The 27,102-nt window shown below is 41.4% G+C and overlaps 1 protein-coding gene across 1 annotated transcript in view; it reads right to left on the reverse strand.

The window, feature by feature from the left end:
* The window catches only part of PAPSS1 (3'-phosphoadenosine 5'-phosphosulfate synthase 1), a 111,012-nt gene that overhangs the window by 29,667 nt on the left and 54,243 nt on the right, over window positions 1-27,102 (reverse strand). Inside the window, exons 7-10 of the mRNA XM_043438310.1 lie at window positions 26,988-27,099; window positions 23,055-23,260; window positions 21,357-21,492; window positions 9,473-9,741 (exon numbers count right to left, since the gene is read on the reverse strand). Of these exons, the coding sequence (XP_043294245.1) occupies window positions 9,473-9,741; window positions 21,357-21,492; window positions 23,055-23,260; window positions 26,988-27,099 (723 nt within the window). The remainder of the gene's footprint in view (window positions 1-9,472; window positions 9,742-21,356; window positions 21,493-23,054; window positions 23,261-26,987; window positions 27,100-27,102) is intronic.

A 27,102-nucleotide genomic window follows, 5' to 3' on the forward strand; every position in this document is an offset into this window, starting at 1 on the left:
TCTCTTAAACCTACCAAAAATTTTGGTAAACTTAATATTCAGTGGCTTCTGAGAGAAAAACAACTTATTTTTCAAATTTAAAATTATATCATAAAACTACAAAACTGGACTATACCACATGACATATAACACCACTAGTACTATATCATCTTCTTCCTACCCCACAGTGGAGTAATTCCACTGTCCTAGAAATCTGGCAGATTAAGCATATAATATTTTCAATTTTGTTTAATTAAAAATACTGAAGATAACAAACAGATCAGTTATTTAAGTCCCTACTTAAATCACCTATTTCTTCATATATTTCACATCAAAATTTTCTTTAACTGTAATGAAGTCTCTTAAAGTAACCACATCAAAAAGCCAAATTCATATATTCAACTGATTTGTGAAAGAACTTCAGACACAGAAGCTGGTTTTGTAATGCAAATTTTCTTTTTCCAAATTGTCTAAAATGTACTTGCTGCAAAAATTCTTTAAAGTCAAACCAACTAACTATTTTTGTCAGGTAAAAACATCCGTATTTTCATTCATCTCTTGAATGTCATGTTAAAATACCTCCACATCTTGGTTATACATTATCACAACACTTTAGTATTAACCTATTTTCTTGAAATTCCCAGATCTTAATGGTCTGCCTCTTGATTTCTCAATGGCAAGAACCATTTTAAACTCTTCACGTTGACTGGGAAAACCTAGAGAGGCAAATGAAAGACAAGGTTTATCCTTCCCATCATGTAGATCCTGGGTACTTATCATTTCCAGTCTCTGCACAACTACACATTCTAAGCACTTCTACCAATTCCCATAGTTCTGCACAGACATGGAACAATATTCAGTCATCGTGAGAGTCATATTTCTGATTTGCAATGTGAAAATTATGAGATCTACTTACACATTCCATTCTCCAACTTGTAGAAGAGAATTAGACACACCTTATAATTACTCCTATCACACAATTTTAAGAGTTGAAAAGGAATGTTTAGATTTTGGAATCCAAACCCTTCATTCTGAACATCAAGAATTGAGGCCTGATACACAAAATACAGACTTGCCCAAAGATTTCCTTTACCTTCAAGGATAAACCTCAGGTCTCTCAGGGTTCAAAATAACATAACTCAAATGTAAGAGAAGGATTTGTTCAGAACCATCAGCAACCAAACTGTTTTATTTTTGTAAATTACTTTGCCCTGGTTGAGCCCAGGCCACTGGCAGGTGTGAAGAGGGTCATGGGAGAGAGAGCAAATCCACAGTCCTCCTCCCCCTTCGGCCTCCCAAGCCCAGGGACCCCAAAATTTGTTTTTGGTAAACGCCAAAAGTCTTTGACTCTTTTCTGTCTCTCCACCCCCTTACTGATTATTATTTTAAGGAACCACAGGAAGGCAACATGATGGTATGTCATTGGAAAACATTTCATGAGTTCCTTCACAGGGGAGAGGGAAGAAAATAACAGGCACTAGTTATTAAGTTCTTCCTAATATGAAAACAAAGTGTTTTATGAATATTTCATTTAATGTTTAGAGTAAATCAATCAGATAGTCAATGTTTCTGTTTTACAAATAAGAAAACTTTCAATAACACATTCAAAGTTGCAAAATGAACAACTGAGAGAAGGAGTAGTTGAAATCGGGTCTCTCCAATGCCAAAGTCCATGCATACCTGTTCACATGCAGCTACTTAAACTGTGTCATGCCCTCCAAGATAGGACTCAGAGCAGGAGAGAAAACACAAGCTAGTACTACATTTAGGGAAGAAACAGCATAGCTTACAACTGCAGGAAAAAGTGAAAGGCCAAACTAAAAGACAATATTTGATCTTGATGTTGCCAGAGTAAGAAACAGACAAAAACAGATTCTGAGCTGGAAGTCTAAGGAAAAGTCAGGAGGAAAACAGGGTATATTCCTCCTTCCCTGTGAAAAGCATCTAACACACCTATAAAATCTAACGTCTCCGAATTAAATTAGCGATTTCACTTTTCAAGATACATACAAGCTAAAAGCATATAAAACAGACGCTGCTGCTCAGTCGGTCAGTCGTGCCTGCCTCAGCGATCTCATGGACTGTAGCCCGCCAGGCTCCCCTGTCCATGGGATTTTCCAGGCAAGAATACTGGAGTGGGTTGCCATTTCCTTCTCCAGGGATGGAACCCATGACTCCTGCATTGGCAGGTGGATTCCTTACCACTGTGCCACCAGGGAAGCCCAAAATTATTTTTAAAATAAATCAACAGACTCTAAATGTTTTTGTGATAAAGATCCACAAATGCCTACCCAAAAATCTGAAGTTCATTTTTTTCCAGCTTTAACAAGATGTAATTGACATACAACATCATGTAAGTTTAAAGTATTCAACACGTACATACTACCAAATGGATGTATTAAGTAATCTTATGGTAACCATCTGAAATCCAAAAACCATTTTTTTAAACTAACATTAGCAAAACCTGATCAAAACTGACAAAGTTTATCTGTAGCCTTTGCTGATCCCAATTAATGTGAAAAAAACATTCACTTTGTTAAGAAATACTAATGTGTTTTATGCCCCAGGCCCATAAGCAGGATTAAGCAATACATGACCCCAAGTACTTCAGATAAGAGATTGTGAATTTGTGTTGCACTGTTCCAGAAACATTAATAAAATAAATGACCAGAAGACAAAATGATCAAAGAGCTCGAAGAGAGTAAAAGGTTATAAATAAAACTTGGGGGTTTATGGCTCCTATAATTAGGCTCAGATCCTAAGAGCTGTCCCTTTAGTTGTTAAAGGCTTGGAAGTGTTTATGGGGAGGAATAGGGTTTAAACCCTAATAGACATCCTATTTACTGCTCCAGATATCGGTGTAAAGCATGGACTAATTAAACAAACATACTGCATCATGTGGCAGTATGTTCCTACTGTCCCTGATTAACAGCATTTGCTCAATTAAATACAATCAGTTGCTACTAAGGAGTCATTTACTAACTGCACTGATAACTTTCATGGCAGCTTATAATGACAAATTTTCTCCAGAATTCAACCGCTAATTTTCATTCAAATGCCTTAAAGACCAGGAGAAAACTTACAACACATATCTACATTTCATGATATATCTTACTTTCAGCATGTTCATGTAACACATCTTAAAAAGCATTATTTGTCCTTTATATAAATGGATTACAGCATTTAGTGAGATGGGACAACTTTTTAACATTGGAGAAGTAGCTCTCCCACCACATGCTGTCCTGCCCCCACCTACCCAACTCCTAAAATGGAATTTAGGAATCAAGCCATCAACTCTTTTACAGACTGGAAAATCAGGGACATCCTGTTGATAACCAAATAGGCTAACAGCTGCTCATCATTCTGAGAAGCATTTGTGCTGGAGAAACAAATCTGGTACCAATGCCTTCTAAATGACCTACAGAAAATGATTAAAGGAAGAGTCATTGTTTTTATTTTATTATTATTAGTTGGCAAATGAGCATTACTGGCAGACTTTGTCCTGATGTCACTGGGAAAGCTACAAAAAGGAGTGTTGTGTGTTTTTTTTTTTTAACTATAAAAAAATTCTTCATTTGAGGCTGTGAATAAGCCAAATAAGTCAAGCACACAAGTGAGGCACTTGAGAAAAAGAAATGGATAGTTTTCAAAAGCCACTCAATAAAAAAAAAAAAAGCCACTCAATATAACGATTTAAATCCTGCCAGGTCATAAACATTAAAATATTTAATAGTTTAAAATATGGAGGTGTTTATCAGAATTTCTTAAGTTTGTTCTATAAAAGTTCAGAAGTTAAAAATTGCCTTTGCTTGGGTACCAGATGAGGGGCTCTCTGACAAGAGCTACAGCTCTTAGCATGTAACTGACACTCCAGAGATTTACAGGCAGAAATTGCTCTAATATACCTTTGTTCCCTTCTAGGAAACCTGGGAGCTCTGTGTATGCACAGGGCATCTTTAACCTCTTTGCCCTCCTACTGACTGCTACGGCCCCTCACAGGGTTCCAGGCAGCAAGGAGCCTGATGAAAAGAAGACACAGTCTTTGGAGCCAGAAAAGCTCAAGTTTCAGGTCCAGCTGCGCGTCTTACTGGTTTTAAGATATGACCAAGATTCCCTCCTTGACCTAACTTTCATCAGGTTCCTCCAAGTTCTCTATGCCCCGACCTTCAGAATCCATCTTGTAGGGCTTGTACTACCAATTGTGGCAAAAGTCTTGCTAAGTCACTCTGCAGCCCCTCCATCCTGCATACATGATCCAATTCTTCATCCCTACCACCTCCATATGATATGTAAACAGGCTGTCCTGCCTTTAGCAAGGATCCCGCTAGGTCAATTTAACCAGAACCATCCCACGCCTGTTGTTTCTGATGTTTCCTCCTAGTAATTTTCCAGCCACTGACCACCACTCTGCTCCTTGGCTATAAACCCCCACTTGACCATGATGTATTCAACTGAGCCCATTAGGTCTCTTTTCCCCATGTTGTAACAGTTCCTGAGTAAAAATCTGTTTTTACTGCTTTAATTACCGTCCAGCTTCAGTTTTCTTGTACAGAACACAGTTACATTACTCGGTCTCTCTGAGCTTCAGTAACCTCAGCTGTAAAATGGAAGTAACAGCTATCTCCCTGAGCTGTTGTGGGGATGAGGTTATACAACATGCACAAAGAATCTGTTTATATGATAGGCACATATACAGACATTCAAGAAATGGTTATTTTCATTTGCCTTCATATTCTTTATTTGAGCTTTATATTATACTATCAAACAGCAAACGATATTCCGAATCAGAGGATCTGTGCTCTGACGTGGAGTCTGCTAGGTAAGTTGGTCATCCCAGGCTCTCTGCCATAATCAAAACTCTACAACTTGACACAGATGGATGAGCAGCCTTGAGATGTATGCAGCTCCCCTGATGCCGGGACAGAATCCCAGGGATGTTAAGAACTTGCAGCAACAGTTTGTTACTGTTTTTCAAGGCAGTTGATATTAATTACCATGTATTGCCACAAGCTAGGCAATGTGTTACTGATTTATATTTATTCTATTTACTTCTCACAACAACAGTTAAAAAAAAATAGGCAGATGTGACTACAACCCCAAGGCAGGGCGAGACGGCTGGATGGCACCACCGACCCGACGGACCCGAGTCTGATCAAACTCCAGGTGACAGTGAGGGACAGGGAAGCCTGGAGGGCTGCAGCGCATGGAACTGCGGGGAGTCTGACACGACTCAGAGACTGAACAACAATGAGGCAGGTATCAGAAGAATACAGAGTAAGGGAATTTCCTGGCGGCCCAGTGGTTGGGTCTCCACACTTCCAATCCAAGGGGCACAGGTTTGATCACTGGTTGGGAACTAAGATCCAGCATGTTACGCGATGTGTCCAAAAAAAAAGAGTTAAGAACACAGATTAAACAAGGGCTTCGCAAGTAGCGCTAGTGGTAAAGAACCCGCCTGTCAATGCAGGAGACAAAAGAGAGGTGGGTTTGCGCCCTGAGTCAGGAAGATCCCCTGGAGGGGGGCATGGCAACCCACTCCAGTGTTCTTGCCTGGAGAATCCCACGGACAGAGGAGCCTGGACAGCTCCAGTCCTGGGTCAAAGAGCCGGACACAACTGAAGCGAATGAGCACGCACGCACAGATTAAACAAAGATGATCACAACACACAACTCTGGTTTGTGACAAATGAAAAATAAGTTTGAAAGGCTCTGTACTAAAGATTCTACCTCTAATAAATGTCAGCCAAGGCCATCCTAATTCACTGTTTTGGAACTCCTACAAGATATTTTAAGAATTTATTTCCAGTCTATTTTCTAAAAATCTGTGGCCACATATTTTAATTTTACCTGATAAGATAAAAGAAGAACATTCTGTGGCATGTAGAGCCCATGGCTCTGGAATGATCTGGAATAAGCATGTTAACACCTCCACCTCAGTTTCCTCATCTCTGAACTGAGAAGAAGAATAATCTACCTGCTCTTAGTGTCGTTCTAAGGATGAAGTTAGCAGATACATATAAAGCACTTGGAACATTTGCCTGCCGGAAGAGCTCAATAAAAATAGGCTATTCTTATATTCTCAATCATGGTATATACATACAATTCATTTACTTCTCCATTTCCTCTTCAGTGAAACTGGTTCAATGAAAACATTTTAGAGGTTGGTTAAGAAATAATAAAAGTATATACAGGACACTTGGTTACATAAAGCCAGAGGACCAAAAGGGCTCAAATGAAAAAAGTAACCAAGTTTAGCTGAAGAAATACTGTGGATGAGAATGTATCAATAAAATGGTACAACCACATTAGAAATTGGTTGGCAACATCTACTAAAGCTGAACAAAGGCTCACCCCTAGAATATCTAGAATTCTAGGTATTCAACCAACAGAGATGCCCATGAAAAGTCATGCACTAAAATCTTCACGCCAGTGCTATTCTTCATAGCAAACAACTAGAAACTGGGACGCCCATCAACAGTACTGGGTGCAGTCACAGGACAGGATACTCCACGGTACAGAGAGTGACCAAGTACAACTAACTACACACCACAGCAAGGCGAGTCTCACCAACGTACGCAAAGGGAAAAGAGGCCAAATGCCAGAGTGTGCACGGTATGATCTCAGCTATAAAAGCACAAGGAAAGGCTGGACTCGGTGCCGAGATGCAATGCCCAGGTCCCCCGGAGAAGCAGGGCTGCCGCCCCACTTTGAGGAGGGCTGCCAGCACACAGCCCGCAGGCCGTCAGCCCTCTTTAGAAACTGTCCCCGCGGAAAGCAGCGGCAGCGGTCAGAGGCAGGCCCCCTCCCTGGGCAGCCAAGCGCTGGTCAACACAGAGGTTTAAGTGACTCTTTTTTGTGCAGCTGAAAGCATCTTTGAAGGGCCTTTCCAGAAGCCCACACAGGATCAGCTCAGGCTTCCACTAAGACCGAACTGCAGCTCAGCTTCTCCCCCAGCCCAACTCTGCTCGCTGCCTTTCTCCTTCTTCCACAAGTGCTGCTTCCAAGAGCTCTCCCTCACACACCTCCTGAATGCTCATCTCAGAGTCTGCCTCCCAGAGTTCCCAACCAGCTCATCGCATCTATGCTGTGAGAAGTGAGGACGGTGATGACTACTGTGGGGAGGACGGGGTGGATAGGAGAGGGCAGGATGCAGATCGGCAAGGGTGCTGGTAACAGTCTCTTCACCTGTCTGGGTGCTGGTCACACGACTGTTCGAGTGGGAAAATTTCATTTAATTGTATACCTGGGAAATGTGCACTTTCTCCAATGTATATTATAGTTCAATATGAAGTTAAAAGCAAATAAGACAAGTAAGAAACTAAGGAGAATGAGACAGAACCTTAAAGAATATTTAGTCCTACCTCCCCGTGCATGCCTTAAATGACCCTTTTCTATGCACTTAAAACATAGCTCAGAGAAGTCGAACCTAAGATTAGGCGGCAAACCAGGCCAAGAATAGTCCAAGAGCCTACATTGTTTTAACCAGACCATGCTCTTGGATGTAGCAACAGGAGTCAAATCTGAGGCTGGGGGAGGGCTTGCTGCAGCCAGCTCACCTCGTCAGCTTTGCCTTGGAAGAAGGAAGATTCTGAGGAAAGCCAAAATGCAGGCACCCAAGGGCACCTCTAGGCACCTTGATCTCTGAATTTTCCTCAAGAGACACACCCGGCTCTGAAATGACAGGCCTTAAAAACCCTTTGAATGCAGACACGACTGCATGTTTGACCTCGTGTGGTGTTCGCTCTTCTGTTTTTGTTATTTGTCTATCCCCTCGCTGCCTTCTCAAAAGCACTTTTTAGTTTATTTAGATAATAAAATGTCATACCTTCCCTTTTAGACAGGAATCAGAGACACAAATGGGACAAAATATGTCCTCAATAGGCCAAGATAAATTCTTTCATTTTCCTCACTGGCTCTTGAATGAAGTTACTGATAAACTCAGCCCTGACCCCTAAATTCATCTGCATCATTCCCACATTGAAAGCTGCTCACCTGGTTAATTCTGGAAAACTTCATTCCAAATGATTCCCTTAAAATGATGGTGATGAAGACAGCACCAAAAAAGAAGTTGAGAAACTACTGGGACAAAACTGTGACTTTATTTCCAAAATAACTCAGGAGGGAGGGGAGGTGCATGTACCTGTGACTGATACGTATTGATGTATGGCAGAAATCAACACAGTATTGTAAGGCAATTATCCTCTAGTTGAAAATAAACTCTAAAAATAAATAATATCTTAAAAAATGGATGCAAAAAACATAAATAAAATATTAACAAATAGAGAAAAAAAGATGTAAGAACTTAAGACACGGTGGTCTCTGGGAAAATAAAATGGCTTTCAGCACCCAATTCTTATGAATATTTCATACCAACAAAGAGAGAAGATTATGAGGAATTCTACCTCATGTCTTCTAATATGTTATTCAGGCTGATCCAAGAGAAGAATCAAATACCCTGTAAACTTTTAGCCTGCTGTTACTGTAATTTTCTGTCAGTATTTCTTAGATAAAGAGTATACAACCCCACAACTAAGCTCCAATAAAAATTTTTTAGGCTTGATCCCAAGGAACAGCCAAACATCTTTTACTTCCTTTAAAAAACATTTTTTAAAGGAAACTATCACAGAGTATCTACAACTAAATTGTTCTTTTCCTTCTAAAAGGGTTTGCCTCCCAAATATATCTAGTAAGTAAATTCATCCCCCTTCAAGGTGGGAGCAAAAAAGAGTGCAATAATAATGTGCATTCCATTCTTTATCTTAAACTCTCAACAAGAAGCTGGCTAGGAATTTTTCACACACTGTTTTTCAGGACATTCACTGATTTATCTATTTATTCAAATATTTTTTTTGAAAGCCATCTCTACCTTGAAGCAAAAACCTAAGTCTTCTCCCTTATATATGGTTATAAAAAGATCTCAAAACTTTCCTTTTGACTGCTAAGTAGAACTCTAGAACTCTACTCCACCCAAAATCAAGCAGCAATTTTATTTCCTGACTCTATTAGTCCTTCAATAGAGAACAGATGAAGAATGTTTTCTTTAAAGATACCATCTTTTTCTTCCCACTCAAATACCAGAAGCAAAAATCAGACCGATTCTGTCCCCTGGGAAGAGTGACTTAGAACTTTGTCAAAGGAATAAGATGCACGCTGTCAGACCTGTGTAACGAGGGCCAGACAAGAGCCTGTTTCACACAGGCTCAAGGCTACCCAGCCCTTTGTCTGCAAGAAACTTTCCCTCCTTCACAACTGGGATCACAAACCACAACAGAGCAAGAGAACCCCTCCCTGCCTTCCCAGTCCTAACAAGACTGCCTCCTGGGGGCCACCTCTAGAGCGCATCCCCAACAGAGCAGGTGAGTACTCCAGCCTCATGCTCAGAACAGATCTGTGATCAGGGGAAACATCCTAAGATAAGTCTGCTGTGGCTACCTGCTGCATTAGTAAGAGTGGTTTCAACACTGCTGCAGAGCAAATCTTAAAAGCTATCTACCTCAGTTGGTCCAGCATACATCATGGGAGACGGGAAGATGGCCACCACCGTGGTCTCAGGATTCAGGACTCCTTCCTCCAGCACTGCAGCGTGCTGCTTCATCCGCCACATCAGAGGGACATCGTCATCCTTTGTCCAGCCACCAAGGGGGTGAAGGAGCAGGACGGGGCGCCGGTAGCCCCTCTCCAGAAGCTGCCTGTGGGTGTCCTGCATTAATAGAGCGTGGCCATTGTGCACTGGGTTGCGTAGTTGAAAGGCAAAGACAGCATCTGAAAGAGAATTTCAGCGTTAAGAACAGCACATTTCTAATGCTGCCTCCCAAAAGATAAGCAATTCTTCTTGAAGCCTGATGCTCAGGATTAAGCAAACCTGCATGCGCAGAATCAGAAACTGGGGGAAAAGCATGTACTGCTCTGACCACTTACTTCAAGGCAAGCTGATACAGTAATTATTACTTTACAAATCTTACAAGCCGGAGGCTGTGTCACATAATAGTAATTGACTTATAACAATTACTTCCTGCATTCACGGGCAATCTGAGGATGAAAATCAAGACTGTCTGGCTCGAACCCATCTCAATTCAACAGGCTGCAATGCATATAAATTCTCGGCCTATGCCTTAATAACCCATCAGGTCAATCCCGTCATCAGATCTAAGATAGTCCTTTATTAAAGAAAGACAGAGAAATGTAGGGGTTAGAAAATTTACTTACAATCTAAATAAGCTCTTTATACTGATTACTCTAACTGACTGGAATGCTATCCAGTTGTTTTGTGATGCCAGGTCTAGATTTTGGATTATAGTTTGTGTGCTAAGTCACTCAGTCATGTCTGACTCTTTGTGACCCCGTGAACTATAGCCCGCCAGGCTCCTCTGTCCATGGGATTCTTCACTCCCAGGAGTGGGTTGCTATGCCCTCCTCCAGGGGGTCTTCCCAACCCAGGGACCGAACCCAGGTCTTCCGCAATGCAGGTGGATTCTTTATCATCTGAGCCATGCAACAACAATATCCCTTACAAGGACCATTGCTATTACTCAAATGTTGAAAAGTGCTGAATAAATTAAAGCGGTTAACTACGTATCTTCTGCTTACAACCCTGGCTTCACTCCTACATGGGGCTCTTGCTATCAGGAGACCTTTCTCAGAAGGCATGGCTCCTTGGGGTCACAGAATAATTTTACAGAACAGAGTAACAACCGAGTAAGAGGAGCTCTGTGTTTGCTGCCCTCATAATATCTGATAAATCATCATGCAATGTCAACCTAATCTAGACTCAGAGAAGAACATCTTCCCCTTCCCTAACAATTTTAAGCTGAATTGTATAATATCCCCAGACTATTCTCAATTCTAACCCTCTCCTATCACAGCAACAAAAGGCACAGAAAGAAAACGATGGCACCTACTTGACCAGGAGATTTTTGGGGACATATACTGTGACATTCGAAGATTGAGAGCATCATCACTATGCTATGAAGTTTTCAAGTTACCTTTTATAAATGAACAAGGTGGGTTTACACCAAAGAAATAGCAGGACATAAGGTACAAAAAGAAGTCTTGATACAAGTATGTGAGTATCTAAAATTAATGGGCTTCCCTTGTGGCTCAGATGGTAAAGCATCTGCCTGCAATGCTGGAGACCTGGGTTTGATCCCTGAGTTGGGAAGATCCCCTGGAGAAGGAAATGGCAACCCACTCCAGTACTCTTGCCTGGAGAATCCCATGGACAGAGGGGCATGGTAGGCTACTGTCCATGGGATCACAAAGAGTCGGACATGACTGAACGACTTTACTTACCTACTTATCTAAAATTACCCTGCTTTAAGGAAACAGGAGGAGAGGTGATATCACAGCTTTTCTGTCCTTCTGAAAACACTCCAAAGTATAGATATCAAAAGATTTCAAAACATCCCTTTTAGCCATTATATCGAACTCCCCTTGCCCAAGACCAAGAATGAATCTTACTTCCTAATTATCATACTCCAGTCTTTCCAAAAAACAACAAAGAATGTCTCCTGAACGCACGCACTACCACTGTTCCATTTAACCTGCATTGTGATTCTGGCCTCAATCTCATCAGTAAGTTTAGTTCTCTCCCCACTCTCCCCTTCCCTTTACCCATTCTTTGTAAACAGCCTTGAAGAACAACAGAGACAGTTACTAAGCACTCAGGAATCCTTCTCCTGGGCTGATGTGTTACTGCACTGATGGGGAGGCTGGGGGCAAGTAGCTGAGGCTTGGACCACGGGGAGGAAAGAGATGAAGAGCAGTCTGGGCCAGCACAAGCCTGCAGCACCCGGGCCAAGGAGATGCCTGCCTGAGTGGGGTCGGGGAGCCAGGGCTGAGGAGCCGGCTCGTCTGACCGGGAGACTGCATACACACACGGAAGGACAGCAAGTAAGTAAATTCATTGACGATATGGGCGCCAGAACTCTGACTGCAGGAGCGGAAAGGCCAAAATACCCAAAAGAAGAAAGGCTAGGAAAGACCACATGGTATTGGATTAGGGTTGAAAATATCAGGATGACCTGCCTCACGGTTTTCAGCTGTCTGGATAGATGTATTCAGGGATAGATATGAATTTGTGTGAGTATACATGCTTACCTTCTGGTTCTGACCACTGAAAGGTCCTACAAGCAGTGACCACCCAGTGGCAAAGAGCAAAACTAAAGCCCAAATTTTGCAACCTAAATACTACCCCCTATTTAAATAAACCAGGGTTCCTTGGCAGAAACGGCCAATTCTGGGGCAGGCATGGAAAGTATAACATGAGACGGATCGTCTTTTGTACCATAAAGAAGGAAGTGCTCAGAGAAGGATGAGGACATGTCAAAGGATACAGCAATCAGGACGTGTCAAGGGACATAGCCCCAGAAGCCAACGAAGGACATGCTAAACAGCAAAGTAAATCATAACTAATGGTTTGAAAACCACGGAGTAAAAGAGAAGCCTATGAATCCAGACAGAATAAAATAAATGAAAAAACCAGTGAAGAAGTGGAAACTCTAACTCACAGTATAGAAAGTCAACTAATAAAAGTAACCAGAATGACAGAATCACCGTATTTGCGGCGTGCTAAAGCTAACATAAAAATTTGATAACAACTGGATATTCACTGAGTCTCAAAATCTCTCCCCCAAAATACTTGTTAGTATGTACAAAATAACTTGTTAACTTTACAGTAGGAAAAACCTGGTAAAGATGACCTTTAATGCAAAAAGTTAACTTTTAAAAAAGTTGAACTCATCTGTAAGAGGACAAATCAAAATTGTGAGCCACAAAATATGATGTGCCAATGATTCGGCCTTGCTTCCCATGGGATTCCTGAGAAAAGGTGTAACCAGAACCTAATCATGAGGAAACAGCAGACAAACCAAAACAGAGACAGTCGAGAAAGTAAAGAGTAGGTACTCTTCAGAGATGCCGAGTCTGTGAAAGACACGACAGAGAGTAAGTGACTGCTCTGAATGAGGCAGACTAAAGACACGACTGGCATCCTGAAGTGGGAATGAAAGGTGGCAAAGAGAAGATTTCCGCTGTCATCGTTGGTTCTGTAAAAGAACCAACCGGAACGATGGCGTGATGTGAGGGCAGGACACAGATTAGACTGTCTCATATCAGTGTATTTTTCTGTGTCTGATGAGCACAGAGGATAGGCAGGAGACTGTCCTTACTTTCAGCAAATACACGTGGAAATAACTAAGGAGTAATGGGGCATTGTGTCTGCAACTTTCAAAGAAACTGAGAATGAAAAGGCAAATAAACATAATGTCAATTATAGGATCTGGGTACAATATATAGGAGCTCTTGGTACTATCATAATTTTTCTGTAGATTTTAAAAATTATTTCAAAACAAAAGGTTAAAAAAACCAGGTAAAAAATTATGATGGGAAACATATGAACTGACTACAACATGTGAATTTTACTTACATCCTAATTCAAACTATAAAAACAAGAAACGTGACTACTATGAAATTATCAGAAATATGATCACTGACTAGATATTTGATAGTAGTGTGTGTGTGCTCAGTCACCCAGTCGTGTCTGACTCTGTCCCACAGGCTTTAGCCCACCAGGCTCCTCTGTCCATGGGATTTTCCATGGAGTGGGTTGCCATGCCCTCCTCCAGGAGATCTAACCGACCCAGGGATCAAACCTGAGTCTCCTGCACCTCCTGCATTGCAGGCAGATTCTTTACTGCTGAGCCATTGGGGAAGCCTATTTGATAGTATTAATAAACTATTATTATTTAGGTGCAATAGTGATATCACGGCTCTATTTTTAAAGTCCTAACTCTTAAATACTTTCTGAAATATTTAGATGGAAATGACATAAGGTCCGAGATGTGCTTCAGAATAACATGCAGGAATGCAGTGGGGTAGGCAGCAGCACAAGGGAAACAAGATTAGTCAAGAGTTGGTACAACTGAATTTGGCCTGGAGGTAAATGGGGACTCATTCATACTGTTACAAAAGTAAAGCAAAGTGTTACTTTAAAGTGTTAAAATGTTTTTTTTTTTTTCAGTTTTTTCCTTCTTTATTATTTTTTTTTCATTTATTTTTATTAGTTGGAGGCTAATTACTTTACAATATTGTAGTGGTTTTTGCCATACATTGACATGAATCAGCCATGGATTTACATGTGTTCCCCATCCTGATCCCCCCTCCCACCTCCCTCCCCATCCCATCCCTCTGGGTCTTCCCAGTGCACCAGCCCTGAACATTTGTCTCATGCAAGTGTTAAAAAAAAAAGTGTTTACTTTAAAGTAAAGTGTTACTTTAAAGTGTTACTTCAGATTCTTACCATCTGAGCCACCAAGGAAGCCTAATGCATCTACTTAACAAATATAAGTAGCATATATTTGAAATTTTCTCTAAAAATTTTTAAGAGTAAAAATACACATGGAAGAAGCATTGTTTTGGAACAGGATATTTAGTTTCAAATCACAAGTCTACTAGTTTTTAACCATGGACTGTCTTTAAGGTCTTAATTTCACTTCTGACATCTTCCTAGTGGGGTGATACTAAACTTACTGTTATGAAGACAATATACAGTACCCAGCACGGTGAGTGCATGCACACTGCAGTCACTTAATAAATCTAAGTTCCTTAAGACAATTCATTCTTTAACAAGCAAACAGAAAAGCACCACATCTAAAAGTTCCTGGCAGGAAAACTGAACCCACTGTTCTACTGGTGGCTCCAGGTCTACTCCAGGATGAACACTCCAGTGAGTGTTAAAGACGAGGGTGCATTAGCTCTGCGCTGGGACACGCAGCCTTCGATGTTCTTAATGAGGAACAGGTGCCTAACCGTGAACAGAACCCCTGGGTAATACATCTCAGGTGTGTGATGACCACATTCCTAGACTTCAGGCAGGGCAAATCTCATTCTGTAAGAGCGCCATTTAGCAAGATTATTTATATGACAGGATGCGCAAAAGGAAACATAAAAAATAAATTCTGTCTCAAATACACATATTTCACAGGTTCTAATAATTCACCTACCTAGGCTTCCTTTCCAAAAAGAATTAATCTAGCTCCACATGGACATTTAACAGATAAAGTTAAGATGAATGACTTCTTAAAAGTTTACATTAGCAGCATATAAAGGATTTTACTGCCAAAATTTCTTCCAGGTAGAATTATTTCCTTATTATCAGGTCCATTCAGAAATGCAGTGATCATTTGGTCTGCCCATTTTTTCCTTCCCAGTATTACCAGGCTTTTCCTAAACTTCCAGTCTTTTCAATCCCTTATAACTATTTATCAATGAATTACCCAAATGGCTTTAACTGTCTGTAGCTGCAGACTGCATTTTCATCCCTACCATCTGGTTTCTCCACTAGAGAACTTACATGGATCAACAATGTAACAGGAGTAACTGATCCATTGGAAGCTTACACTCCCAAGGTATTGTCCCAACAAACATAACCCAACATGCATCACTATTAAATTTTCCTCCATCAATTTTCCATCAAGGATGGAAAAAGAATAATGGGCTACTATGGACCTCAGCCCACTGATACTTATAGCAACTTTCAATAATTTTTCACATTCTCATCCCCATTTCCTAAAGGACAATGCATTCCCTATTGTCACACCTTAACTGGTATAAAATATTTACCTTTCCACTTATAACTTCTTATGGCTTAGTTTAAGACTGAATGCTTTACCAAAGATCAGAGTTTCAACTGTGTTTGAAAATGGGACATTACCTACAAAATGACTGAAACTTACTATTAACACTTATGATTTCCATTTCTTTCTAGCCTCATTCCTGGGATGCCTGTGCGTGCATGTGTTAGTTGCTGAGTCACGTCCAACTCTCTGTGACCCCATGGACTGTGGCCTGCCAGGCTCCTCTGTTCATGGTATTCTCCAGGCAAGAATACTATGATTTCCATCTCTTTCTAGTCCTCTGCCTTCATTTCTGGGAAAGGACCAGGAATTCTATTATTTTGACTTATAGAAAATACACTGTGAAGCTGCCGAGGAAAAGCAAACTTTTTCCTTCAAGAGCTAGAGTGAATATTTTACCCTTTTCAGGCTATAGGGTTTCTGCTGCAACTACTCACCCCTGCACAAATAGTGCAGAAACAGTCACAGACGATGCATAAACGAGTGAGTGTGGATATTTCCCAATAAAACTTTATTTACAAGAATCAGCAGTAGGCCAGATCTGGCCTGCAGGCTGTAATTTACTGACCTCTCAAAGACAAATGAAATTTGGGTGATAGAAGTAAAAGCACTGTAGCCAAGCCACCTGGTGAGATCAAAAGTGTGGAAGCAGGAAGGCAGATGTGTCCGAGGACATGAATCCAAACAGAGGTTGTGCATTTATCAGCCATATTTCACAGAGAACTGGCCTAGTAGACTGTGCAGGGCTGATGTGGTAAGAGTCAGGGGGTGGAGTGGGAGACAGCAAAACCAGAAGGCTGCTGCAGAGAAACATGTGCCCCACATTTTCCATATAAAACAAACCATCCTCCAGCCTTCCATTGTCTCTGCTCACTCAATCTATTCCTCCCCCAGCATACAGTCAGGCTCCTGTGACTGATCACAGCCTACACACTGTGAGTGGGGGTCACATACCCTAACAACGTGGCAACAGTGAAGACAGGTGCTACCCTCGCAACATGGGAGACCTGGGTTCAATCCCTGGGTCAGAAAGATTCCCTAGAAGAGGGAATGGTTACCCACTCCAGTATTCTTGCCTGGAGAATTTCATGAACAGAGGAGCCTGGCAGGCTACAGTCCATGAGGTCACAAAGAGTCAGACACAAATGACTAACACATACATACAAATGAAATACTGAAGAAAATTTGGAGAGGAAAAAACCAACCGAAACGCATGATCTTAATATAATTGGTTTTGGTTTTTTGCAGTCTCCTAGTTTTTCTCCTTAAGCATACATTTTTACACAGATGTGATCAAATGCATATGACATTTTATACTCTGCTTGGCCCATTTTAGTCTAATCACCTGTTTCTGACATCTTGTAGTCCTCTCAGAACCATAAGGTTCACTGCTGGGTCCTATGACATTCTTTCTTTACAGGCTCATTGAGGAAACTTACCCCTCTGCCTGGATTCAATTACCATGTGCATACAGATGGCTTCTGTTAGCTGCATCTCTAAGTCCTGACCTTCCAACTCATCAGTTACAGAGACTTATTACTCAAAACATTTCAATAGATATTGCTCATTACTGCTCCCACCCCCTCAGTTCCTCCACCTTCACTATAACCCGCATATTTCAAACCAAAAGCGGGCCCAGCTCCCCAGGCTTCTATATTTCATGCCTAAGTAAGGAAGAATCCCACAGTACAGCTTCTCTCCCTCTCCTCTGCATTCGATACCATCCAGGAGCCAACACCTCATGTTAAGTATAGTCTGATCCCTTCCCTGCAGCAGGTGGAAGGGGAAGAAGACAGTGGGGAAGGTTCTTCTGAGGATGCACGGACATGTGATGGGGAAGGATGGCACCAGGAGTGCTTTCTGGTGGTGTAAGGAGGGCAGACCCCGACCCCCTGGATACAGGCAGGACACAGGCTGCCTGACCGAGCATCACGGCCCTGGAACACAACGCGGCATGCTGAAAACACCTGGGCTGGGCCCCTGCGCTGCAGTTGCTCAGCAAAGGGCCCAGGGATGGCAGCAGGTTCCCAGCAGAGCTGCTGTGAGCAACAAATGGACTGGTCAGCAGGGGAATGCTCCGAACTCTTTCCCCCAGATTTCTCAGAACTGCGCTTCGCTGCCCAGCCCACAGGCAGAGTCCTGGACTGTATCCCAACCACTAAACCCTGAATTACAACATCTTCCTGCTTCCTTCCTTTCAACTTCTCTGAAAACTGTCCTACATACAGCACTAATTAGTCAGTCTTCTCTCCAGTCCTAGGCAAGCTCTATTATCTGCCATTTTACCCCAAAACTATAAGTACAGGCATTTCTGAGTTTCTTCAAATTAATGTAGCAGCTGAACAAGAGAGTCCTGACAATAGTGCCACAGCTGGAGGGGGAGGGCGTAAGGTGAGGGTACGCTATGTTTATTTTTGTGGGAGATTTTTTAAGAGAGTTGGAAACAACAACAAAAAAAACGAGTTTGATCCCCCTCCTCCCTCAGGCCAGTCATAAATCACCAGCTTTTCTTTTACTTAAACTGCTCATGAGGGAATTAAAAAAAAATCCACAAGACAAAGATAGGCCACTTGAGTAAATATGAATAGACTAGAATTTTTCACAAACAGGGACTCTCATACCCGAAACATGTCCACAAGTTGTTTTCTCTCTTAAGACTAAAAGTGCTTTCAAATTAACGTGAAAAGTAACGTTGAATATAAAGCTTTTTGCCAAACAGACTCTGCACTGTCTGCTCTGCGTTCACCTTCCCCTCTAGTCCATGTCTCTGGTGTGTGTGCATGTGTGCATGTGTGTGTGCGTGTGCACATGTGTGTCCAGGGGCAGGGGGAGGGCTGTACTCCTACCTCCCCAAGGCAGACACCAACAGGCAAGCAGAGGACAGAGGAGAAAACATGTGCCCAGTAGCATCCTGCCCCAGCATGGTGACCACAGCCGTGCCCACACCCCCGACAACCATCTCCTGCCCGCTGCCCCTCCCCGCAGCGCCAGCCTTCACCTACCCCACTTAAGAAACAATGTCAGGAATGGTACTACTACCCCACATTGCTAGTCCCCAGATGCCTCGTCATTCCCTGGCAGCTCCCTTAACCTTGACCACCCATCTTTAAATACTCACTTTGTCAGACAACGCTCACAGCCTCATCTGAGTGTCCCCTGACCCAGGTGACAGAGGCTCCACCACCCAACCTCAGATCGTAGCATCTCCTGCTCCTTGCCTGTGGCAGCTCCTTCAGAGGCAGACGATCTGCCTCCGCCTCAGCTTCCTCATGTATCTATCATTCCCAACTTCGCCTAAGATATATTTCTGCTGTTTCTATCAATTCATTTAAAATATAGTCTGGTTCAACAAGCTCTATAAAGCTTTTTCAGACTTATTCAGCACTGTGCTAGCACACACTAGCTTGAAAGAAATCATGTCAATGTTTCCCTTTGTAACCCAGCAGGACTCCACTGTGTATAATAAACACTAACTTGGCTCTTCATTGGTTTACGTGAAATTCATTCTTCCCAGGATACTGGTCAATCATCAATGGTTCAAAGAACCTGCCACCTGGAACCATGACACCCTGCAGTCACTGATGTGGGTGTCAGTGATTTCCCAATCCTTCCAGCTATAGAATGGTTTAGAAACACCAAAACTGACCATATCAATGTGCACAGGACAATAGCCCACACAGGGTAATCAGAGTTCTTCTACTATATGAGGGGAGGAGGAGGAGGAGGTTAAAAAGGAATCCTAAGTAAAAGAAAAAAAAGAATTTCCTCTTTTCTCTCCCTTGATTTATGATTTGTACACACAAGTAGATGACTTGTTACTGGCTTCCGGAAAGAGTGAATAAGAACTATAAAGGAAGATACTCAATCTGTTGTTTATTTGCTTTAGTCTAAAATGGAAAAGTAAACAAAATAACACCCCACCATCCTTTTTGCTTGATTTAAGGCTAATAACTGGCTCCCAGCTACTTTAAACAAAAGGTGCAATCTCTCACTATGCAACAAATTATCTAAATGATTTAAAATGTTTGGCCCCACAAGGAAGAATGCAAAACAGATGTAACATAAAGTCTCTGATTATGAATGATAATTTCATGATAAGACCCTTCAACAGTGCCAAAAAATTATTTATTAACATGAGCTCTTGATATAAATTATTTTGGAAAAAAAAATTAACGAGCAGGTCTCAGCAAGTCCTCAGTTAAACATGTTCCTATTTATCAGAAAAAAAGAGGTCTATACATGTTAAATTATCAGATGCTTCTGGCCGCAAACAAGATAAGACTCAACTAGAAGTGTCTTCTATAACTCAAACATGCATTAGGTCTTTGAGTAAGAAATGTGGAGAGAGAGGACTCGAGGGTTGATCAGAAACTCAAACAGTATACGATTCTCATGGATTCTCACAGTTACAAAATGGCTGCCAGAGCTCCAAACACTGAACCCTTACATGACCACATCCGAAGCAAGAGGAGAAGGAAGGATGGAAAAAGGTAACTTTCTGTCCTAAGCCTGATTCTCTTTAGAAAGGAAAACCTTTCCCAGAAGCCCCTCTTCCTTACACTTCAAAGGCCAAAACAGACTTACCATGGACCTTTAAGTCACAGGCTGACAAAAGGGAATGAGGCAGCATCACTGACTTTGAGCAGTCATGATGCAGTCCCTACGACTGTGCCCAAAACATGTCAGCAAACAAGAAGAAAACAAGCTGCTATACAAGCAAGCAGCAAGTGTCAGAGAAATCCCTGCACGAGAGGCTTAGGCCAAACCTGCGCTTCAAATTCAGAGGTGAGGAGTAAAATTCAGAAGCAGACATGTGGTCCTACACTACCAAATACCCTGAGGTGTCTAAGCAGGAAATGTGAGTGAATGAGGCAGGCTGCTGAGGCCCGTGGAGATCTGAAGGGGTGTGCCCAGGTCACATTTCTAGTTCCTGATCCATTTCACATCATATCAAATATCAGCAAACTAAAATAGAGCTATCTCCTCAATTTCTACACAGAAGTTATTTGAAAAAGCAGCACCCATGCTTAGGGTTTAACCATTTCTGGAGTGAGAATTCATAAGTAGTATGATTTTAAGAGGCTCCAAATTCTTCAGACCTTAAAAAAGCCTCCCAAAATCTACAGCAAATGCTGTGGCACCTGTGGGTGTACCAGTATAAACACATTATTTACCTACCTTTGTGTAAAAGACCTGCTAATCACAGATGTCTAATATAAAAATCCCTGTCCTGGGATACTTTCTAAAAAAAAAAAAAAAAATCCCTGTCCTGGGATACTTTCTAAGGCAGCATTATAAAGAAGAGTTCCTACAGACTCTCTACTTCCACAGCTCCACTTCATCCTAATTCAGAAAGCTGAAATCACTGTTAACCTACTCGTCAATAACCTTTTCTGTTGTTTTGTGACTGTCTCTCTCTAATACACCATAAACTCCTGTTGACTTATGAATACTCAGCACTCGGCACTCCGGCACATGCAACATGTGAGCAACGAACACTTGGTGAATGAACAGTGAATGTGTTATTGCTGTTCTATTGTTATCTGCAGAAAGGGAGTGAACTACACAGGTGGATTCAGACTGATTATAATAGCTTTCCTTACATATTCCATTGCTAACTACCCTTATCTTTACTCCTCAATCTGTCTTACATTTTAGTAAGTATTAGAAAAAATCCTTATGAACTTCCCCACCAAGCAGAGACTCCAAGTAGTCCCATGTGAGATAATCAGATCCATGTCTTACCTGCATTCATATCTTTAAACTTCTGCTTTAGCTCAGTAGGAGTAAAACGATACTGATCAAGACCATCATTCCAATAAATTCGGTCCAAGACCTGAAGATCTCCTCCAATCAGCCAATCTCCTTGTTCCATAACCATCTAATGGCAAGAGAAAGAAAATAACTTTTTAAACAGGAATCAAGATCGAAACAAGTAAGAACATTTCTCTCACACGAGTTATGTATACCTATAAATTATGCTCATCTTAAGGTTAATGGTTGGATAAGGAAATGGCAACCTACTCCAGTATTCTTGCCTGGAAAATCCCATGGATGGAGGAACCTGGTAGGCTACAGTCCTTGGGGTCACAAAGAGTCGGACACGACTGAGCGACATCACTTGCTTTAAGGTTAATAGTAAATCAACTGAACTGGGAATGAGAGATGCTGTAGAATTAGAATACATTTTATAATTCACAAAGGATTTGTGATACAGCTATCATATTTGCATATGAAATGCAGACAAACTCGATATGAATAACTGTAACTTTTTAAATAACAAAAACATTCTTTTAATTGTTGCTGCATGTTGATTAACAGAAAAATGGGTCACTCTGCCCTCTTGGTGTTTTCCAATCCTAAACTTCTGAGCAATTAAAGTAATGATGATGAGAAAAGACAGGAGAAACCAGAGGAATACCAGCCAGTGATAAATGTTACAGAGAAAACAAACAGGGCACTGGAACACAGTGTCCAGGGAATAGAGCGAATGGCATTTAAGGACAAAGGACTCAGTACACCTCAGGTCCCCACCCAACGACTTAGCTCCCCTACCAACGATCAGACCAAACCTGCGCCCCCTGGAGTGGAAGTGTGGCACCGTAAACACTGGACTGCCAGCAAAGTCCCACATCTGCCCATTTTTAACATTTAATTGCTCTTTTTTGTCCTACAGAAGATAATGAAATAAAATTGAGCACACTCCCATGATTTAAACAGACACTATATAAATTTTCTAGATATACAGAGCTACTAAAATTTCACTTAGGCTTTTTTTTTTTGGCTGCACCATAAAGCTTGTAGGATCTTTGTTCCCTGATCAGGGATGGAACCCAGGCCCAGCAGTGAAAGCGCCGAGTCCAAACCTCGGGACTGCCGGGGAACTCCCTCACTTAGCTCCTTACAGTTCAAAGTCTACTTTAAAACAAAGGGCAGAAATGTGACTTCAGTGATAATATTTCACTTACAATACATGAAATAACATGAGGCCCTTTGAGGAGACTAAAATTTCACTGTTTGCATACCAGGAACACAATGTTCAGTTAAAAGTCCAGCTTAGATAAAATCGCCCTCTGTGAGCTCCCATAGCATCCTGCCCTCACATCCGACCTGTAAATACAAGATCAGGATCTGTTCCACCACCAGAGAGCACATACCAAGCACAAAAGGACTGTGCCTGCCATGCACCTCAGCCCTATGTTCCCAGCTCTGGCACCTAGCTCAGGGCCGGTATACAGGAGGTGTTTAAACAATATTTGCTGGAATTTGTCTGCACCAAAATGACAAGCCCGCATGCTCATCACACGAATATAAGTTCCAGCCTTGATTCTGCAAAATATTAACGGTTCCTATGGCACAGTTGATATCCAAGTAACGCCTCACATTTCAGCACAAGCATTATTGGTAAATCAAGACATAAACGCGGCAAGGTTTACTCAGGACCTTGATATAGGGGTGGTTCTTGCATGTTGTTCCCCACTGCCGGGCACAGCGCTCCTCCTTCCTGTGCTCAAAAAACTCTGGATTGCGAAGAATGGCCACCCGGCGGCCCTCATACATCAGAGCAAATGCCGTGCAGCCGTCCAGCCTGTCCTTGTCTTCCTGAGTAGCCGTCAGGACTATAGGTACTGACAGGTTAATGACACCCCCTGCAGGGCACAAGAGAAGATAAAGCACACAGCTTATGTTACTCAACAGGTCTCGTATCTACCTTTCACACTTCAGCAGACACTCTTCAAACAATAAAAGGTTTACTACTCCAGTGATATGTTCTATTGGCACCTGGCACAGAAAATGAGAGAGAACAAGCAACAAATCCAGAGTTTAAAAAAAAAAAACAGCAAAAATTAAGAACATCAATTGTTTGTAGCAATACTCTTCACAACCACTCATGAAACTGTCTTTAGGGGGAAGAATCACAGATGTAACAAGGAAGAGCAGCTGGCTAAACCTAAATCACCAAAAATGTACGAGTAAGATTAGGAATTGTGATTCAGGGCCCTTTCAGGACAAATACCAACCCTTGCTGATAACTACATTTTGAGTGGCAAGTTACTTGAAGACACTTGCTAGACCTCGGTCTCGATCCTTGAGAAAGGAAGACAAAAGCACTCAAAATGTTTTTTTAGTTTTTTATCAGAATGGAACTCCTGTCATCTGTCGCTGGTGAAAAAACAAAGGTAGTATGTAATCAGTGTCTCCATTTACACCATAATACGCTGCTGGTGAGACTGAAGGCCATTCTCGGTTCCCAGGTTCCCAACCGTTCAAGCGCTAAAAGTGTTTTCTTCTTTTCCCACTGATCATGTACAGGTTAGGAAAATAAAATGCATTCTCAAATTCATATGTAGATATTATTTACATATCAAAGAGAAACCTTTTTTTTTTAAATCATGGCATGCCTTCTTGGGGCAAAAGATGTTAACAAAATCAGTGATAACTGCTTAACTATTTTAAAATTACCACCACAAGGTAGAGTTCAAAATGGAAAATTAATAGACAGATTTGTACCACATCCAAGACTGAATCATTACTAAGGGGGCAGTCCACAGTAACTTTTACCATTATTTCCAAAGAAGAAAATCAAAAAGTAAAATTCAATCCTCATGTTCTTGTGATAAAGTTTCTTGAGAACAAGGATTAGGAATTACATTTTCCGGTATCTACTTTACTTCCTCAGTCAAAAGAAGTCATAACACAGAAGAACATGGTTGCAATTTTGTAGGGTTCTATGACTTGTTTTTAAATGGAAGTATTGTAGCTGACATACAATATTATGTTGGCTTCAGATGTACAACACTGTGATCCAACATTTAAATACAACATTTAAATATTTAAATTCAATATTTAAATCATCATGAAATGATCACCATAAGTCTAGTAATCATTTGTCACCATATAAAGTTATTACAGTATTATATTTATGCTAATTAGTATATGCCTGTGACTTATTTATTTTATAGCTGGAAGTTAACAACTCTTAATCCCCTTCACCTTAGCCTACTCCCACCCCCTTCCCTTCTAGCAACCATGAGTTTCTTTGTATCTATGAGTCTATTTCTGTTTTGTTTGTTCTTTTTTGGAAATTTGTCTTTCTCAGTTCAACTTATTTCACTTCAACACAATAACCTCCAGGTCGCAACAAATGGCAAAGTTCCTTCTTTTTTTACAGCTGAGTAATATTCGTGTGTGTGTGTGTGTGTGTGTGTGTGTGTATCTTCTTTATCCATTCACCGACTGATGATACTTGGGTTGATTCCATGTCTCAGTGATCATCAATAACGCTGCAGTGAACATATGGGTGCATATATCTTTGGTAGTTAGTGTTTTTGTTTTCTTCAGATAAATACCCAGAAGTGGAATTGCCAGATCATATGGCACTAGAGTTCTTTACAATTTAGTACTATCTCCTTTACTGTACTAAATTAATACTACCAACAGTATACAAAGTTTAAGGTAGCTAGAATGTAATGACAATATCCTAAATATAGATTTCTTTGGCAATTGCTTCAGTGTTTTAAAATAAGAACAACCATCCTTTCAACCACCTATTTCAGGATTTCTAAACGTGGACACCCTGATGCCTTGTTAGAACACCTGGCTTAATAAGCAAGCATGGGCTTCAGTACAGCACAATTTAGTGACTATATACACATTTCAAATCTTGAAAGATGATGCTGTGAATATTATGCACTCAATATGCCAGCAAATTTGGAAAACTCAGCAGTGGCCACAGGACTGGAAAAGTCAGTTTTCATTTCCAATCCCTAAGAAAGGCAATGCCAAAGAATGCTCAAACTACCGCACAATTGCACTCATCTCACATGCTAGAAAAGTAATGCTCAAAATTCTCCAAGCCAGGCTTCAGCAATATGTGAACCGTGAACTTCCAGATGTTCAAGCTGGTTTTAGAAAAGGCAGAGGAACCAGAGATCAAAGAGTTCCAGAAAAACATCTATTTCTGTTTTATTGACTATGCCAAAGCCTTTGACTGTGTGGATCACAATAAACTGTGGAAAATTCTGAAAGAGATGGGAATATCAGACCACCTGACCTGCCTCTTGAGAAATCTATACGCAGGTCAGGAAGCAACAGTTAGAACTAGACATGGAACAACAGACTGGTTCCAAATAGGGAAAGGAGTACATCAAGGCTGTATATTGTCACCTTGCTTATTTAACTTATATGCAGAGTACATCATGAGAAACGCTGGGCTGGAAGAAGCACAAGCTGGAATCAAGACTGCCAGGAGAAATATCAATAACCTCAGATATGCAGATGACACCACCCTTATGGCAGAAAGTGAAGAAGAACTAAAAAGCCTCTTGATGAAAGTGAAAGAGGAGAGTGAAAAAGTTGGCTTAAAGCTTAACATTAAGAAAACTAAGATCATGGCATCTGGTCCCATCACTTCATGGCAAATAGATGGGGAAACAGTGGAAACAGTGGCTGACTTTATTTTTTTGGGCTCCAAAATCACTGCAGATGGTGATTACACCCATGAAATTAAAAGACGCTTACTCCTTGGAAGGAAAGTTATGACCAACCTAGATAGCATATTAAAAAGCAGAGACATTATTTTGCCAACACAGATCCGTCTAGTCAAGGCTATGGTTTTTCCAGTAGTCATGTATGGATGTGAGAGTTGGACTATAAAGAAAGCTGAGCACTGAAGAATTGATGCTTTTGAACTGTGGTGTTGGAGAAGACTCTTGAGAGTCCCTTGGACTGCAAGGAGATCCAACCGGTCTATCCTAAAGGAGATCAGTCCTGGGTGTTCATTGGAAGGACTGATGCTAAAGCTGAAACTCCAATACTTTGGCCACCTCATGCAAAGAGTTGACTCATTGGAAAAGACCCTGATGCTGGGAGGGACTGGGGGCAGGAGGAGAAGGAGACAACAGAGAATGATATGGCTGGATGGCATCACTGACTCGATGGACATGAGTTTGCATAAACTCCGGGAGTTGGTGATGGACAGGGAGGCCTGGCGTGCTGCGATTCATGGGATCGCAAAGAGTCGGACAAGACTGAGCGACTGAACTGAACTGAACTGAACTGAACTGAACACTTTCGGAAGAGGCTTTCTACCGTGACCAGGTAGATACGGAATAGGGAAAACTGCATTCGTTTTTTAAATCCATTTTCAGCCCTAACCCCCAGGTTGTCCTCCCCCCACATAAATCACAATCAGGAAACCTAAAACTAGAAAGACGATCTCAGAATATACTTAAAATATTCAGTACTGATATAATTTAGTCTTAAAGTGCTATCTCCAATTAAGACGTTACCAGTACTTTCTCTAAACAGTGACCAGTCCCTGCAAGTATGTGCCTTCTTTTCCACACTCAATGCACCTAAATGTCCAAGTCTTACCATCCAGAAGACAATCGAAGTGAAGACATTGCAAGTACTCCCTCTCTCTCATAAAGCCATTCAGCGGGGTTGCCCAGCCTTCTGCCAAAACTTGCACCCACTGCATATCCACCTG

The sequence above is a fragment of the Cervus canadensis genome, chromosome 19 (assembly GCF_019320065.1).
Source record: "Cervus canadensis isolate Bull #8, Minnesota chromosome 19, ASM1932006v1, whole genome shotgun sequence".
NCBI lineage: Eukaryota > Metazoa > Chordata > Mammalia > Artiodactyla > Cervidae > Cervus > Cervus canadensis.